This window comes from Podarcis gaigeae (assembly GCF_964106915.1).
Source record: "Podarcis gaigeae genome assembly, chromosome: 3".
Classification (NCBI taxonomy): Eukaryota; Metazoa; Chordata; class Lepidosauria; order Squamata; family Lacertidae; genus Podarcis; species Podarcis gaigeae.
Window position 1 is genome coordinate 41,621,713 of NC_139680.1, and position 18,557 is coordinate 41,640,269.

At 43.6% G+C, this 18,557-nt stretch overlaps 1 protein-coding gene and 1 long non-coding RNA gene across 2 annotated transcripts in view; one reads left to right on the plus strand and one right to left on the minus strand.

Annotated features, from left to right (window-relative positions):
- The first annotated feature begins 1,512 nt into the window (after window positions 1-1,512).
- On the plus strand, window positions 1,513-8,935 carry LOC310840837. Its single transcript, XR_014562191.1, has 3 exons — window positions 1,513-1,687; window positions 5,462-5,628; window positions 7,734-8,935. It is a non-coding gene; the product is annotated as an uncharacterized lncRNA (long non-coding RNA).
- A 3,558-nt stretch (window positions 8,936-12,493) lies between these two features.
- TBX18 (T-box transcription factor 18) overlaps window positions 12,494-18,557 on the minus strand; it is a 35,541-nt gene continuing 29,477 nt past the window's right edge. Inside the window, exon 8 of the mRNA XM_083730432.1 lies at window positions 12,494-16,602. Coding sequence (XP_083586558.1) covers window positions 15,878-16,602 — 725 coding nt within the window. The 3' untranslated portion in view covers window positions 12,494-15,877. The remainder of the gene's footprint in view (window positions 16,603-18,557) is intronic.

The following is an 18,557-nucleotide window of genomic DNA, read 5'->3' on the forward strand; positions in this document are numbered from 1 at the left end:
CAGATAAATAGGTACTGCTCTGGCGGGAAGGTAAATGGTGTTTCCATGCGCTCTGGCTTCTATCACTGTGTTCCATTGCGCCAGAAGCGGTTTAGTCAGGCTGGCCACATGTCCCAGAAAGCTGTCTGTGGACAAACACCAGCTCCCTTGGCCTGACAGTGAGATAGTGCCACAACCCCATAGTAGCCTTTGACTGGACTTAACTGTCCGGGGTCCTTTATCTTTTACCTTATGCTAGGACTTTTGCATGCCAACACAGGCTTCAGGATTGAGCTAAAAGCTCTTTCCTGAGCTACAACCACCCTCTCCGGACACCTTTTTATTGTGGGTTCATGATTGCAGTGGTACCTTGGGTTAAGAACTTAATTTGTTCTGGAGGTCCGTTCTTAACCTGAAACTGTTCTTAACCTGAGGTATGACTTTAGCTAATGGGGCCTCCCACTGCCACCACGCGATTTCTGTTCTCATCTTGAAGCAATGTTCTTAACCCGAGGTACTATTTCTTGGTTAGCGGAGTCTGTAACCTGAAGCGTCTGTAACCTGAAGCGTCTGTAACCTGAGGTACCACTGTATTTGTACTCATACTGGTAGTTATATCTTTAGAAAGGTTAAGCACTACCCTACTTTCAATACTGTTTGTGCTTGCAAGAGTTGGAGGGTGGATATACTACATTCCCTATGTTCCTGCTGAAATCCTGTAACTGTTTATACCACAAGCATTCTGGATTTTTTGTTTCCCCCTCTGCGTTTGTTGACCGTCCTGGTTCCAATAATGTGGCAAAGCTGGGGGAGCATCGCTAATGCAACTAATAAAGCATAATGACATTTGAATGATCCAGTATAAATCCACCACAATTGCACTGTTGTATCTGTGCCCTGTTGCAGAATGCACCCACCAAAACACCAGTCTGCAGGGGTCCCTAGATGCTCCAAAAAACTCAAAAGCTGTTTGAGCAAGGAAATGGACACCTCTCTTGAGATATGCTTCTTAACAATACATGCTGTTAACAAGCAATACTGGGTGTCACTCTGAAACAAATTGCCGAAAGATAGTGTCAAAATGGAATCTTTCAACTGAATCATGAAATCTTCACTGTATCTTTACACATTCGTCCAACACCGAGTGAGTTGTGCTGAAGTCAAAAGGCAAGGGAACTGCAGCAAGATGAGTGGGCTGTCTGCAGAAGTTTCTATTTCTGGTGGCGACAAATCTCTCCACATTAGTGTATTCTGCTGCTCAGCTTGCTAAGAAGCACATCGCAAATCATGCCAGTTATCCACAGAGTCATCAGCAAATGTCGAAGTGCTTGAAGCAGGGCAGGGAAGAGCATTGCTGGAACCTATCAAGTGACATTCCAGGCAGGGACAGCGCATCCTAATCTCAGTATGAACATGATCTCTCTCCAAATGTTGATGAGATGTTGTCAAATACATATGCAGACACGAGTTATATGAGAGAGACAGAGACATTATCTGCACAGGAACATTTAGAGTTCTGAAATGAACCAATGTACCAGGAAGCCAGAGCCACTTTCAGTGCCTCTTGTTCCATGTAGATGTGTTAAGCATAATTGGCTTAGATTGTAAGAAAGCATGCTCCTAAGAATCTACTGTGGCTCCTAGAAGTTGTTAGCATGCAACAGCGGCTGCACCCTGGGAGATGACTCCGACTGGCCAACTGCACCAGGTGAGGGAGCCAATGGGTCTCAAACGCTTGCATTTCCCTGCATGCAAAGATAGGCTCTGGCAGATTGAGCAGATGAGACCAATAGTGAGTCCAATGCTCATTAAGGCAGTTTCTCTACATGCTGTAGAGGGAAGTGAGGGGCAGATGGGGCTCATCAACCTGGAAAGGTAGCCCATCTAGGAGAAGGAAAATCCTGATCTTAACCTTCACTGCCTTGTGGGCTATCTTTGGTAGAAGAAAAGGCTAAGGAATAAACCCTACACAAATCCAGAGTGGAGTTTCTAAGGCAGTTGGATGGCACCTTGTACTCCTCCTTCCCGCAACGCCTGCAGCCAAGCTTGTGCCACACATATTTTTTTACTGTCCTTTGGACCACATCAGCAAGGCCGAGAGAGGAGTCTTGTTTGGGTAGCCAGGACCTCCGTACACATCACCCAGGCTTGCACCCCGGAGAGGTCACTTTGGCGCTGCCAACGTAACAGTTTGGCTTCACCCCCAGAGGCACACTCCATTGTCTTTCAATACAGACAGATGCCAGCAGCAGCAATCTTTCTCCCACATCTTTTGATGGTTAAAATGTCTGACAGTTTTTGAAAGACTGTGGCCTTAAGAATTCGCCCATTCATGAAATAAATGTGCTCTCAATGAAGGCAAACAAACCCCTTGTGATACTTGCGGAGATCTTTGGATTCCTGTGACTGCATAGGTGTAATAAGGTAGCAAGAAGGATGGTGCAAATGTGCACACCTTTTGCACATCCCATGCACACAGCCATCATCTTATGTGTATCTATGAAGCCACACATAACATTTACTTCAGTATAACCAAGATACAGAAGAACATGCAGCCATAGCAAACATGCTTTGTACTATGACGTGAACTGTATTTATGGGGGGAAACATTCATGTCCTTTCTGTGTTGTATTTTAAATTGCTGTACTCCACCCTAGGCCCTTAAGGTGAAGGGTGGGCAATAAATTAAAATAAGAAAACAGGTTCTCCTTAGGTTTTCTTTATTTTCTATTCATGTAATGTGGCATTGATTGCTGACTGGTGCCTGGATTCTGTCTAATTATCCGCCTGCTGAGAAATTCTTTATCACAGCCAAAGATCCTTTTGTGTCTAACAGCTGCTCTGGGTTTCTTTCTTTTCTCTCTCTCTCTCCTCACCCTCCTTCTCATGTGGAAGTGTTGTTATCTCTTTAGCAGACTTTAGCAATCATGTCTGTCATTTCAACAGCTCTGCTTTCTTACTTCTGTCAGACAGCATAGCGTGTTGCTGTTCCCTTTTGTTGCAAACTCTGGAGCACGGCCAAGCTATTCTTACTTAAGTGTCAGTCTCTCCAAAACCCCAAGTCTTTTAGGCACTCCACTTTCACAAGCAGCTCATAGGACTGGGTGGGAGAATCCCCCTTGTGTCGTAAGTGGAATCCAATTCAGCTCTAGTTAGTAACCCAGGAGCAGCCAGAGGCACATGCCTTTCCCTCTCTGTTCATCACATCTATGACATATGAGGTCTTTTGCCACTCTGAAGTGGGACATAGTCAATTCTGTGCTTCATATGTAATACTCAAGGCTATTAGGTTGAGCAAGGGTGTCCATTGCTGCAGACTATGGCCCTTAATTTTTAACAATAAATGGTATGAGGTGGTGTTCTGGAATACGGCATATAACTATACAACTCTGTCCAGCCCTTCCCAACTCATTAAAGGTTCAAGTTTAGCCTCAGTGTCCCAAATTTAGAGCAACTCTTGCTGTTCCAATATTACAAGAACCATTTATAAGTCTGCACATCTATTTTATACCACAACCACATGAACAATCAAGTTGCGTTATTGTAAACAGTGGAACAATTGCCAGCAAGCTAACACCAAAAAGTAGCTTTTTGCTTATTCTCCAGCATGGAAACTCTGCCATGAAGTGTTGCGGTCACTGTGTGTGAGTGACTTCCATGTACATAGTAAATTTCAAGGATTCTGTCAGTGCTATCAAAGTGCACCGTTTTCAGTTTGGTGGCTTGGTTAGAACACACACAGGCTGAGTACACATTCCTATTTACTCCAGTGTGCTCCTGACACTGATTAAGGAAGTGGTGTACATACACAATGTTAGTCACAATTCATTTCTTCCCTTTATCTGTCCAGGTGTTTTATATGAAATACCATGTTTTGATGCACTCCCTCTCAAACCTGTTCTGATCCAAGTTGATAGAAAGAATGCCCTAGCTGAATTTTAAGTCAGTAATATGTACACAATCATTGGTAGGTGAGCTGTGTAGACATTTGCAGGATTGTCCTGCCGAAGCTTAATTAACAAAAAGGTCAACTCTGATATTTCCTTTCAGTGAAGTATGTTAAGGGTGTAACTAGATAAGACAGTGGGAGTTCACACATTTTTTTTTCAAAAGGGCAAGGTGCGATTTGGATCAGGGTTGTGCTGCTGGGGGAAGGTTAATATGTTTCTCCTTCTAGTTTTCCAGATCCAAATCAACCCCCACACCCTGTGAGTACTCTCTGCCCTCTAAATAAAAGTGGGGGGCATGATAATAGATCTCCTGTCATTTTCTCTCTTTTGGCCCTAAGATGTAAATTGCCCTTTACATGCATGCATGTATTAAAGTCCCATCAGTTTGGGGTTTGTTTGTTTTTTTACATCAAAAAGCACACTCAGAAGACTATGGATTTCAGTTGAAGTGCAGTAGTGGAAAAGTGTCTTAACCTTTTTCCTGCTGGTAATCCCCCCCAATCCCCCCCCGAAAAGCGCACCTGACACTGCAAACAAACATCTGGAACCCTTGCAGGGTTTTGGCAGCTTGGGGAATGATTTTGAGAAGAAATCAGAAGAGTGGTTAATTGGTATTCGGTTTTACATAATTTTGACCCTGGGACGGTAATAGAATTTTTACAGAGGTCCTGTTGTACTTGCGAGTGTCTGCTTCAAGAAACGATGCAAGAATCAAGTGCAATGGTGCAAGGGCAAATTAGATAGAGTCACCTCTAAAAGTGAAATGAATTGAATTAGTCTCCTATCCCAAGTCATTGGACACAGAAGCATGAGAACAGAATAGCATCCCAGAATGGTGAACCAAAGCCATTGTTTTGCAGCTGCCACAAAATATTGCCTTGAAACAATGCTGGGATTGGCCAAACCAGTGCTGGTGAGTGGTTGGCTTTCTGATGGAGCTTAATGGCCAGAAAATGATACGACATCTCTCTGGAAAGTTCTGAGTGCAAAAATATCTTTCAAATGATGCTGCTACAATGGTGTGTGTGTGTGCTTGTGTGTTGCCACTAGACCACTTTAAAGAAGGCGGCCATGGTTCACCATAAAAAGAACTATGCTGGAACAGAGGAAACACCCATCTAATCCAGCTTCTTTTTCCCCACAGTGGCCAGCCATTGCTTATTGGAAGATCACAAGCAGAATATGAGGACAATAGCACTCTCCCCCACTATCTTACTTTTGGAAGACATCTGAAGACAGCCCGGTTTAGGGAGGCTTTTAACGTTTGATGTTTTATTGTATTTTTAATATTTTGTTGGAAGCTGCCCAGAGTGGCTGAGGAAACCCAGCCAGATGGGCAGGGTATAAATAATAAATTACTACTACTACTACTACTACTACTACTACTACTACTACTACTACTCCTCTTGTTCCCCATCAATTTGTATTCATGGGCATACCATATCTGATTCTGGAGGTTTACGTACAGCCATTGTGACTAGAGGCCATTGATAGCTTTATCCTCCATGAATTTTTCTAACCCTCTTATAAAGCCATTGCTACATTGAGTGGCAGAATGCCAGCCATGCCCTGCAACATCCTGTATTTCCTCCTTGAAGTGAGAGAACCGTCTGCTGACCCAAAATCCAGAGGTCCGGACATTGACGTTTCCTCCTTTCCTCCCACTGCATTTACTGAAGCCAGCCACAAAAAGCTCCAGGTCAGTACAACTGTGCTGCATGATTTGTGTATTCATAGTTACCTCATCACTGATTTTAATTTAGCAAGATAGACTACAACGGAAAGTGGATGTCAGTGCATCAGCCACAGCTGTGACAGATGTTGCGCAAAACCTGCTTATGCAAAACATAACATTGGGCCATGTCTTTGAAAGCACCTCCCCTCCCCTCCCCCACCTCCGCCCCCCAAGCCCCAAATACACAAGACTTCAAAGAAATAAATTCTGGCATCTGTAGCAATGACCAAAGATTGTCAGTCAAAGCCAACGCAGAACGGGCTACACTGGAGTGCAGTGTAAGTCATACAGTTACAGGGGTTTGTAGTTCCAGTTGATGGAAGAACATATGGTTGACAGCATTGGGGCCAGGATGTCTTAAAGAGCTCCAGCCGGGTTTCAAACTTTGATTGTACAGAGGTGTCAGAAAAGAAAAAGGCCGCGTTCATGCCATGCATATGTTGTCATTTTGGTGATTGAAGAGGCACCTGCGGCACACACACCACTTACAGGCACCAATGAGTGCAATTAATTTAGCCTTCGCTGAGGTCACCGGAGGAAATCTGTCGGTTTGACTGGTCCTGGACCAAGTGGATCGAGTTTCAGATATGTGGGGAAAGTCACAGGAAGCCTCTTTTTCCCAGAACTTCCATTCTTTTGCCAGACAAGGTTAAACTGTAACATAACAATTTACTTGCAACAAAAAAAATATCCTGTAAAGCTGCATGCGCCTTTCTTCTAAATTAAAGTCACCCTGTTACGTAAAATGTTTGAGGGTTTTCTGTTCTGTTTTGGGCTATATTGCTGTAAGTTGCTTTAAGGTACTTTTCTTTCTTTTTTTAAAGGCTGACTTATAAGTTTAAATAGTAATGATACAAAAGCTATGTTCAAATAAAAAAACAGAATAGACAATGGTAAAATATTAAGTCACATTCAGTCAAAGAAAAAGGTGAATCGGACTTCTGCACCTTTGGTGAACTTGTTGACTGGGAGAGGAAGCTTCTCAGTAATTTGTATTACTTATGGTACCTGTAATTTCATCCTTCTCTTGTCACATGGACACTGTCCAGATAATGTTATAGAGTAAATAAATGGATGGCGTGAGGCCCCACGTAATTAGCAATCTGGGTGACCTTAGGCCAGTTGCTATGTGACTTCAGTCATACATACAGTACATATATGGAGCAGTGAATCTTATTTCAGCCCAGGGGCTGTATTCCTCATGGCCAGTCAGTCTTCTGAGGGCTGCATGCCAATATTGAGTGGAGTGAAAGAGTGGGTGGAGAAACAGATGTGACTCTTACCTTTGTACAGTAAGGTCATGCAAAAGTCATAGGTTTTTTTTTTAAAATCCCATATGCACACCTCTACATCCAGGCAAACAAAAGGCATTGACAAAGGTCAATGAGACACATCCCAGCCAGCCAGAGGCACTCAAGGACAATGCAGAAGAGACCAGTGGAATCTGTAGCCTGGAAGAGGGGCGTGTGGCCAAGGGAGAGTCCTGAAGTTCAGATATGGAGGTCTGGAGGGCTGCATTTGGCCCCAGGTCTGAGGTATACACACTCCCTGGAAGTAAGCCCAGCTGAACACAGTGGGATTTACATCCAACTAAACATGCAGATGCGGGTGGCGCTGTGGGTTAAACCACAGAGCCTAGGACTTGCCGATCAGAAGGTCGGCGGTTTGAATCCCTGCGATGGGGTGAGCTCCCATTTCTCGGTCCCTGCTCCTGCCAACCTAGCAGTTCGAAAGCACGTCAAAGTGCAAGTAGATAAATAGGTACCCCTCCGGCGTGAAGGTAAACGGCGTTTCCGTGTGCTGCTCTGGTTCACTAAAAGCGGCTTAGTCATGCTGGCCACGTGACCTGGAAGCTGTACACTGGCTCCCTCGGCCAATAAAGCAAGATGAGCGCCGCAATCCCAGAGTCGGTCACAACTGGACCTAATGGTCAGGGGTCCCTTTACCTTTAAACATGCAGAGGATTCCATGGGAATGTAGTAGTTTTGCATTATGCATTTTATTGTATGATCTTATTGTGCATTTTTGGATCTTATGGATATTTCACTTTAATGTTGTTGTTTTTTCAGTGTCTTTGGGTGTGCTTCTGATTTGCTGTGTTCCTTTTTTAATCTCCATGGTGGTGGTGGAGGAAGCAACTGGGAGTCTAGAATAATTACAGTGGAGTTGAAGCAAGCATCTTAATATGGTTAATAAATCCAGAGCATGCCCTTTTGTTGTCTTCTTAAAGAAGGGGGCCAGTTAGGAACAGACACTTTAATTAATTATTAAATGTTAAAAGGAGGGGGGGAAATGGGAGAGCCTAGTATTTTATATAGGTGGACTATGCTTCCTGATAGCCAAGCCAGATGCATTTGTTTGCTGCTGTGCATATCTGTGTGGGGAGCTACTATGGGCAGCCACAGAGTGCAGTAGTGCAGGCAGACGCCGCATGGAGTTGTGCATTTATTTGAGCTACTGTTATAGATGTGTGCATGGGCAACTGCTGTGCCTGCTTGTGCAGGCAACTACTGTAGGTGGGTAGATGCTTGTGGGTCACTATGTGCATGTTTCTGAGCTGCTGCTGCTGCTGCAAACCTTGGGGTGGGGCAGCTGCTGTGTGCATCTGTCCAGCTGGCTGCCAAGCATGTTTGTGCAGCTGTCTGTCAAGGATGCTGTGCTGAGCAGCACGCTGTGGTTGGTTGAAATAGGTGTGGGCATCTTGTGTGCACATATATGCAGTCTGCTTCTGTGCACACCTCTGCATGTAGGTGCTATATGCATGTCGGTGCTTGCGTCTCTCTGCAAAAGTGTGTTGTGCAGGCTCCAGGTTGGTGAGCGGTTGCAGTGTGTGACCGACAAAATGGTTCATTTCTGTGGGCCTCTCTTTTGCATTGTCGAGTGGGCAGCTGCTCTGAATAGTTGCCGTATTTGCAAGGCCACCCCTGTGAGCAGCCATTTTGTAGCTTGATGCTGGATGCATTTGTACATTTGTCCCAGCCACAGTTCTGCTTTCTGTGGGTAGCTACTGTGTGTCAGTCAGGGAAAGGGAAACAGTTTGTGGAAAAGTCTGCCCAAGAGCTGGGATCATTGAATTAAACTAATGTCAGCTTGGGTTAAAAAGCCTGAGCCTTTAACTGAGCTTTGGGTGCTGTATAAACCAACAGAGCCAATTTCAAGCCAACTCTGGCCTTGGGAAATTCCTTTTTGTGATGCTTCTGGTTGATATTATTGTTCTTAGGGAGCTTATCTACTATCTTGCTGGGAAGGACAGTCCACTTTAATAAAGTGCCTAAAATATCGTAATAAACACAGAGCTTATATCAATAGCATCGGATTTCTCCATGTTGTATTTGTGTGTGGTTTAATTAGAGGGAAGGATCACAGGAGACGTTTGTGTCATAATGATTCTTTAAAGTGAAACCATAGATCAAAGTTCATAGCTGCCAAATATACAACTTTCAAACTAGGCTCAAGTGCTGCTATTAATCATGGCTGCTGGAGGATTTGATGACAAAGATTAAACTGCTGTAAAGGATACTGCTGTGCATCAGATTCTTGCAACTGTCATCAAATACTCTGCCAACCATTAACAGGCCAGGAAAGCTGTCCAGAATCCATTCCTGGTGCTCCACTGCTGCACTCACCTACTGTAAGCCTACGCGACAGTCAGCAGCATAGGAAAAGTAGCTGCAACCACCAACTCAGGGGTTCTCTGAGCATGAGGAAATCATCACATTGGCGTCCATTGGCTCAAAGCAAGCTTGCCAGAAGCACAGTCCATTGGAGCACGGTTGTGGAAAATTTAGACAGTATGTTCTCTTCCCAGTTCTTCACTTCACAAGCACAAGAAACACAGCAAGGACTATGAGTGTAGCTGCCTCATGCAATCCTACATGGATCACTTCATAAAGCTGGTGCAACACACTAGGGTTCCTCCAGTTGCCCTTCTACTGCAGATGCTTTGGACTACGGTTCTCATCAGCCCCAGACAGCACGGCCAATGGTCAGACAGTTGCAGTCCATGACATCAGGGGTGCACCAGGATGGGGAAACCTACTGAAGAGAACCATTTAGTGTGCTCTGCCCCCTCTGTTGTGACTGTGTAGATCTCCTGATTACCATAGTCTACAAGAACTACCACAATAATAGTGCAAAACATGATATGTCCACAAATCTGTTTATTTGTGCACCTCTTCCTCTTAAGCTGCTTTACCAAACCTGGGCAAAAATGTTAATGTTTGAAAGGGAAATAAAGTAATAGGCCAATTTGCTGAACTCTTAGGGTGGACTCTCCCCACCCTGATGTCTCTTTTCCTATTGCATAGGCCAAAGCAACTTCAAGGAAACCTTCCATTTTCTGTGACACACTATCCATCCCATACACTTGTGAAGCAGGGAATGAAGCGCTGCAGCATATGACACATAGTATATTAAGGACTTGGTGATACAGGGCAGACTCGGAACAGCTACCATGGATGATACAGGTAGGTAGTTTATTTCTACGCCTGCCTTTTGACCAAAAGGCACTTTGGCCCCCAAGGTAGTGCACCTACACACATATATAATGATTGTCAGAAACAGTGCTAAGCAATAAAATATTTGAGGAAATTTTGTGAGAGCAAAGTGATCTCTGAGGAGATTTGCTAGTTGCCTTCTATGAGACACATGATCATGTGTAGAAATTCCTATCAGCATCAGGCCTATTTACCCAATGTAGGATACCTCTACGTTATTTGTTAAATTATTTAAATTTGTTAAATTATTTAGATACAACCTCCCCCCCAAAATGTGCAAAGCAGCTTACTATAAAAGAAAATACAATTTGAAATCTACAGTCTAATATTATAACTCAGGAGTAGCAGACACAAAAAACTAAATGGAAAGATGTGTCATCAAAAGACCAGAAGTTGTGTGCTGTATATTATTAAGATTCAGCACTTTGGGAAATGGCTTACCTTGATCTTGAGTACTTTGGAGGCTGGAAAAATTGGGTTGGGGGCCAAGGCCAATGGGGGGGGGATGAAGTTTCATCTTCACTTTCAGTATTTGGTGGGGTTTTTTTGCAGAAGTAGATGAAATTTGCAGGTCATCAAGTAGGTAGGATAAAGCCTACAAAATTACAGGCAATCTTTAAAGAAAAAGTTTGAGATTAGATATAGAGGAACAATCTACCTGTATACCTTTATTTTTGGCAGATCTGTTTGAAATCAGGCATATTCGGCCTGCCTGATGGGGGGCGGGGTGTTGAATCTTGCTAGATTTCAGGAGAGCTATATTTAGTGTAGGGGTTTATGCCGTAGCCTTTTCTTCTCCTGAAGATATTCCACATGACAACAGAAGTTTAGGATCAGAGCTTTCCTTCTCCAGGTTGACGAGCCCCATCTGGCCCCCACTTCCCTCTACAGCATGTAAAGAAACCACCTTCTGGAGTGTTGGGCCCACTACTGGTCTCATCTGGAGTGTTGGGCCCACTATTGGTCTCATCTGCTCAATCCATGGGAACCTAACCTAAGTCCCTAAGTCACTGAGAATTTGAGACCCATTGGCTACCCCCACCTGGTTTAGCCAGGTGAAGCAATAGCTGTGTTTTCAAGGGGTTTACAAGGACCACACATATTATAGCAGATATAGCTAATGTGGTTGCCACCATGCCATTTTCTACCTCCCCACCTCCTCGAGTGTGGTGCAATCATCCATTGCTTACATTTGCCAGTGAATCAATATATTCTGCAACATTTAAGTCAAGGGTAGCCAACATGGTGCCCTCCAGATGTTGAGGACATCTCCCATCACCATTGACCATGTTCTTGGCCTGTTGTGAGCTGTGGTCTAAAACATCTGGAGAGCAGAGTAATATCTTTCCCTCCTTTTATCAGGCAGCAAAAACAGACCATATACTTGGGGGGTGCAGAGCGAGGGAGAAGCCAAGTGGAACATGCATGCGAATGTTAATTTTCTAGATCTGGCCGATAAACAGCTCTCATCCTATCGTCACATCTTTTGGAATGAGTTCAGGCATGTGGCAAAATAGCAAGGGTCTGTCAGGGGCTAGTTCAGCTCGGCAAGCCATTCATTCCTGTGTTCCAAAATAAAAACGTCGCTGGTTGGCTGCCTGCATTAGACTCTTCATGTGCTCAACATTTATCACAACCTTCACCTTCAAATGACAAGAGGGGACAGATAGCAACAGGTTTAAATTTAAGCACGTAAAAGAACTCCACATATATTTCTCGCTCCGCAAGCCTACCGACTGTGTGCCTAATGACATCCAAGTGGTACTTATTTCCTCAACTTTTACACCTGGGACAAGTGTTTTGAGGGAAATGGATCATGATGAGACCTTTAATAATGCAGCCATTACATATTCTACAGCAACATGGGGGTTTTCCTGTCTTGTGTGACTGCAAACCCCCATTCCTCTGCAGCTTGCAGCTGGTTGCATTTATACCCTAATTTTAGTAGCATATTGAGACAGGATTATGAAAAAAAATCTCTCCCATGGTTTGCTGCATGGTTTCTCTTTGCACCAGAATTTTCCACTGCCCATGCCTAGAAGGCTGTAGAGTCAGAACATGATTTCCTTGTACATAATTTCTATTATGAGTTCTGATTGCCACCTCCGAAGGTAAGCTTGTACCAGGTGCTTAAGGTTTTCTTGTTTCACGCTATGTTAAAGACAGCTAAGGAGGCGGGCGGTTCCACTCCTGTATTACGTTTACCATATTAAAATGTTAACACCCTGCAGGGAGAAAGTGACAGGAAGATATATCACACTGAGAGTTCCTCAAGAAGAAATGTAACACCCAGTCAAAATGCACAACACTTTTCTGAAGAGGATGGCTGTAGATTTAGGGTTGTTGTTGGTTTTAAAGGATTTTTATTTTCAAAATTTAATAAAAAGTGTTTTTAGGTACACACTTTAATATCATTTCTGTGGCTTTAAAAAACAAAATACAGCTATATATAATTACAGATATACTGCATATTTGGCATTCATTATATTCCATGAAAAGCTGGACTTTGTAATCATACACCATTTACTATGTACAGAAGCAACTGCATTTTAAGAGAAAATGTGTTTCAATTATAATACAATGGCTTTATTAATATATGAGGGGGGAAATGTTGCAAAAAAGGCAGGATAATGGAAATCCAATAGAAATTACAAAGCAGATACTGTTATAATTGTGCATACATACCCAGGGGGTTCAGTTGTGCTGCATTTTTTTTGCTACAAGACAGCATGACCTTGACCTTAATGGTCCATTTTGCCCCATCACTTCTTAGCATAGTTTCCTTTAAGGTGGCAGCATATAATTCATTTGCGTTAAAAAATTAAATATAGCATTATGTCCATTTAAGATTTCGTGTAACATAAATATTAATGTTTTCAATTATAGCAGGATTCCTTGTAACTGTGTTGGAATCATGGAATTGTAGAGCTGATCATCTAATCCAAGCCCCTGCAATGCAGGGGTCTTATTTAATATATTTTTGTTATTTGAAACTTGACTGCCTTTGTAACAGCATTCATGCAACAAGTAAAACAATTGTTCAGGATATCTGACAACCTTAGAATAGAAACGTGTAAGACACTGATATGAGACTTCCAAACTCAAGGAGAATCTCATCCAGAATCCTAAATTCAAATTTTGCAATTCAGATACATGTTTAACATCATTTACGGTGCTGTATTTGCTTCCACTTATTGGCACAACCATTTTTGTCATGCCAACACTTTTAGAACTACGATCCTGCATCTTCAGTAGGAAATCCTACTTTGCTACTACAGTAAGAGGGTCCAGAACTATAAACCTAATGTGCTTTTATGACATTGTGCTTGCTGAGTGTTCACACAATATACTTCAAGATTTACAGTTATGCAGGTTAGCCGAGTAGACTTCTAATGTGTGAAACATAAACCTTCACAAGCAAGGTTGATGTTATGGGTTTAAGGAACCATACAATATTGGCCAGGATCCAAAGAGCCGTGCATAGAACACTGTGCATATTTCCTGCCCTTCCCACTGTAGCCACTCACAGCCTTCAGAAAGCCAATCTTGGAAGCTTGTGGTCTCCCCAGAGTGGTGTGAAAAGATGCTGCTGAAAGGAAACTCTTGACACCAGCCCTATGCACCTGTGGAAACACTTCCTCTTCATTCATAAGGCTTTTTGGATCCCAAACCTCTTATACCGGAATGTGGCTCAAGTTTAAAATTGGGCACTCAAATTCAAAATACCAGGTATAACGGATACAAGAACTTCTCAGAACTTATCTGACAAGAGCCGCTGCTTAAGTCTGGACAAATCCTACCTGCAATTGGAATAGCCAGACACAATATTTCTGGACCTGAATTCTTCTACTCTCATTTCACTGCTCTGCAGATGTAAGATTGCTAAAAGGATAACGAACAGTTTCTTCTGCAGTTACGGTTCTAGTATTCTATATAGCACAGTGGTATAGTTTTTTTAATTGTGTCTCGTGGGTGTTTTTCTTCCTTTTAAGGTCTACGGGCAAAACAAATACTCAGAAAATGATCAGGAGAAAAAAATTATAATCAAGTGTTTGTTGGGATGGGGGCAAGGAAATACTAAAGTTTTGTGTATTGAAGGGGAACAACTGTTGCCTGTGATGGTGCAAGCGGAAAATTTGTATGGTTTAGGTTTCTTAACCCCCCAAGTAGAAACGTCATACTTGTAGGGTTTTGAAGAGGTTATAAGAAATGTACACTGCCGCTTCTGCACATCTACTGAAGCATGGCCATTCTGACTGAAGCTCCTTGCATTACACTAGTTGCCAGTGTCACCACAAGATGTGGCAGAAGTCTGTCAACACACTGCAGGGCACTATCCATGGAAAGAAGAGGGTTCAGATGACCCAAACCTACGCAATAGGTTCTTCTGCTCTTGGGAACACACTCAAAACAAGCTAGCAGTAAGGTTTACAGTGTGATATCATGCATGTCTACTCAGAGGTAAGCACCACTGTGCAGTGGAACTTCCTTGTAGAAAAGGGTGTACCATATAGGATTACAACCTTAGCTATAGTGTGACAAAGGTGTGTGAGCAAATGATTTGTAGAACTACAGAAACTGAAAGGGTGATTTTCCACAGCACCCTACCCTGGAGTGGATGGTGGGAAATAGTAGCGATGCTTACTTGATGCCCCAGCAGGTAGATCATTGCTACAGAGGGGCAAGGCAGCAGGCAGGTCACTGGGCAAATGCAATGGAGGAGCCAATATGGTGTTCCTGCTGATACAAATTGCAGAGTGCCAACCTGCTTAGCACCTTGCCCCTCCGCTTCTCCTTCCTCTTAAGCAACAGTGACCCACCTACCAGCTCAGGCAAGTGCCACTGCCCCTCTCCACCATTCAGCTACCGTTCCTAACACCATTCTTAAATAGAAAGTTTATGGAAATATGTAGAAGTCCTGCCTTGTCTTTTATATTTGGAAACATATATTTAATATTTTAAAATATAAAAATCTCTATCATCTTTATACTCTCTTCACATGGAGCAAGCCTCCTTTAAATTCATTCTGTACAGAAAAACAGGCCGTGTTGCCTGTTCCAATGCTTAATTTAGATCATTGTCTCTTCATAGTGCTCCTAGGTGTTCGCAAAGCAATGGTGTGCCAATGAAAAGCCAGATACACCACAAAGATTGAGAAGGGAGATCATCCTGTCCCCTTATTTAGAAAATCTGATAGACTTCTGAACTAAGCCTAATGCAAGCCCACATATGTTTATTATCTCTCTTACAACAGAGAAGTAATGTGTGCATTGTGGCACCAGCACGTTGTGGTAAGAACACTTTAAGGACAGCTGTTCCAAAATGGTAGTTATATATATTTTAAAAGTGTTTTTTGTTTCATCTAAATCAGACCTGAGTGTTGTTTTGTTCTTTAAAGAGGGAAAGATGTGGGGGGAAAGAGTGCTGCAGGAAGCCCTTCTTAATTTGTTGCATATGGCCAAACGTGTTATAAAATGAAGTCTATTGCTACCAGGAAACTAAATGGGCTGCTCTGCAAACAAACTCAGCTTAACTCTGAACACGAGCACATATTCAAATATCTGCCAATAGGCAAGTCAAAAGATTAAGTCAAACTTCCCTTGATGACTTTTTTTTAAAGCATAAACACCTTACTAGGCACATTAATCACCTTAGCATAATCCCGAAAAGGAAATACATTGTAGAAACCAATGTACTTTTGTTTTAAAAAGGCTTTATCAAACCATATGTGCAGATACTTGAGATGATGACAGCGTTAAGCTTCCTAGGGTCCTGGAGTCAAAGAAATTCTGCTGCCCCCCGCTGCTAAGTAAGTGCACTCCTTCTACAGGGGGCAACATCTGCCGATCGGTCATGGTTCCACTTGGCGACGACCCCAAGAAACTTCCTTGGGAAGAAACGATTTTCTCAGGACTGGCAGCCAGTTTGGGGGATGTGGAGAAGTTGTATCCGTACAGAGCACAGGGGCTGTGCAGCCTGAAAGTGTTGTAGGAACTCTGGTGGGTTTGATTTGCAGCGAAGGCGTTGCCCGACGGCGAGGGCATGATATACTGCAGCTGCGGAGACATCCCTGAAATCTGCATCGATAAGCCTGTCTGAGGGCAGCCAAACGCATCGCCGTCGCTGCCTGCCACGGGCATGTTCACGGTCGAACTGCCCGACACACCGACATAGGAGGGAGTCCTTGGGGTTGCAAAGGTCTCGCTGGATTGGTTTGTAAGCCTGTTGTAGGTTTCGGCCAAGGAAGTGCTGTATCTGTTAAGGGCTAGACCGGAACGGGCACAAGCTGTGTAGTCAGCTGGAGCGAGGCTGCAGAGCTGGCTAGTGTTGGGAGCCAGGTGGAAGGCAGGAGAAGAACAAGGGGACCCCGGGAGCAGGTGGGGGTGAGTGGTTGGTACTCCATTTCCGGTTCCCTGGAGCAAAGTAGAAGAGCCAGCGTTTCCTAGAAGAAGAAAAATATCCAAGTATAAAATAGCATCCTAGGAAAAGAGAGTTATTTATTACATACGTATTCGACCCTCAAGGTGGCTTAAATAGGATTACAGTAGATGCTCGGGTTGCGAACGTGATCCGTGCGAAATGCACGTTCACAACCTGCAGCGTTCGCAACCCGCAGCAGTGCGTCTGCACACACACGGGTTGTGATTCGGTGCTTCTGCGCATGTGCAAAGCGCGATTTAGTGCTTCTGTGCATGTGTGACTGCCAAAACCCGGAAGTAACCCCTTCCGGTACTTCTGGGTTTCGGTGCTCCACAACCCGAAGAAACACAACCTGAAGCATCTGTAACCCGAGGTATGACTGTACACTCTATTCTTTTGGCAATACCCCTGTAAGGTAAGTTAGACTGATATAGATCTGTCGAAGTTACCCATCAAACTTCCTGGCTAAGGATGGATTTGAATCCAGATTTCCCCCCTTCAAATGGTACATCTACATTACAACTATACTTTAGCACATAAGTATTAGTTACCGGTACTTTTGTTGAAAACAACCCCCCCCCCCCCCGCAGACCCAGATATTTCTACAATGCAAATCTCAAAGAGCAATACTGAAGCTCCAAGCAAGATGACTGATAATAAACAACGGAAGAAGGGTCCTGCTGGATCACCCCAATCTACTTCAGCATCTTCTTCTCACAGTGGCCAACCAGAGGTCTCTGAAAAGGCCACAAGGAGGATAACCTCTGGGTCCCAGAAATTGGTATTCAGAGGCATAGTGCCTCTGACTTTTCTCAAAGATATGGTTAGCCTTATCCATATCTAACTCCCTCTTAACGTCATCCAAGATGATGGCCATTGCTACATCTTGTAGGAGCAAATTTCATAGTTTAAAAATGGGGAAAGTTCTGTGTGCCCCGAACCTTCCAGGATTCAGGATCTCTGGGTGGCTCAGGTACTATGAGAGGGGGAGAAAACCTCTCTGTTCATACGATACATAATTTTATACACCGCTTTAAGTCCACTAAAGGCAAGGTGGCCAGTGGACTGCAGTAAGTTTTTGTTTAGTAGAAGCTTTCCCCCCAGGGGTAGCATGCATTTAAAAAATATATACATATAGAAGTATCCATTAATCCAGATAGCAAATCCAGCAGATTTTTATAATTATTACTATTCAGGTACACCGCTTAGAAATTCCAATCATTAAGTGGTACACAAATGTCATAAATCAATCAATCCTGAGGCTGGAGTGTTTGTCTAGTACGGTCACGCACTTGCCCAACTCTTGCTAGTCACACCATTTCACACTGCTGCAACTATGATGCATTTATAGGGTTGGGTTGCTTTCATGGTGCTTCTCAGCACAATCCTACACACACACACACACACACACGTGTGATTGGACTGGGGGAAGGGGAAGCTTCCACTAAACAGAAACTGACTGCAGGCCACTGGCCACATTGCCTTTAGATTGGTATACAAGCTGTTGTCAGTCTCCTCCCCTTGTGCAGTACTGCTGGCCAGTTTTGGAGCTCTGTGCTGACCCCAATCTGTAGCAACTCTGATATCTATTTTTAGTTCACACGTGTAATTCATACCAAGGTGTGTTTACATGGGTTCTGCTAGGTAACCTGCCCTTGAGCAAACTTTCTGAGTCTTCTTCCAGCCCAATCAGCTCAATTTTACCTGGCCTCAGCTGGTGAATTTCGAAGTTCAACACGGAGTGCCCATTCACAGGCGACACATTTATTGTTACTAAGGACAGTACTTTTTGGGAGAGGGGAATCCAGTGGTTTTGGGAGGTGGCAGAAATTATTCAGAGGGGGATACTTCCTACGCCAGTGGCGGGTACTTTTTTGTTTTAATTTACTTTTTAAAAGCCTTAACTCCACTTGCATCTGTCCACACCTGCCTTAGGCTACACTTTGTATCAGCTATGCAAAGTCACATGGAGCACTT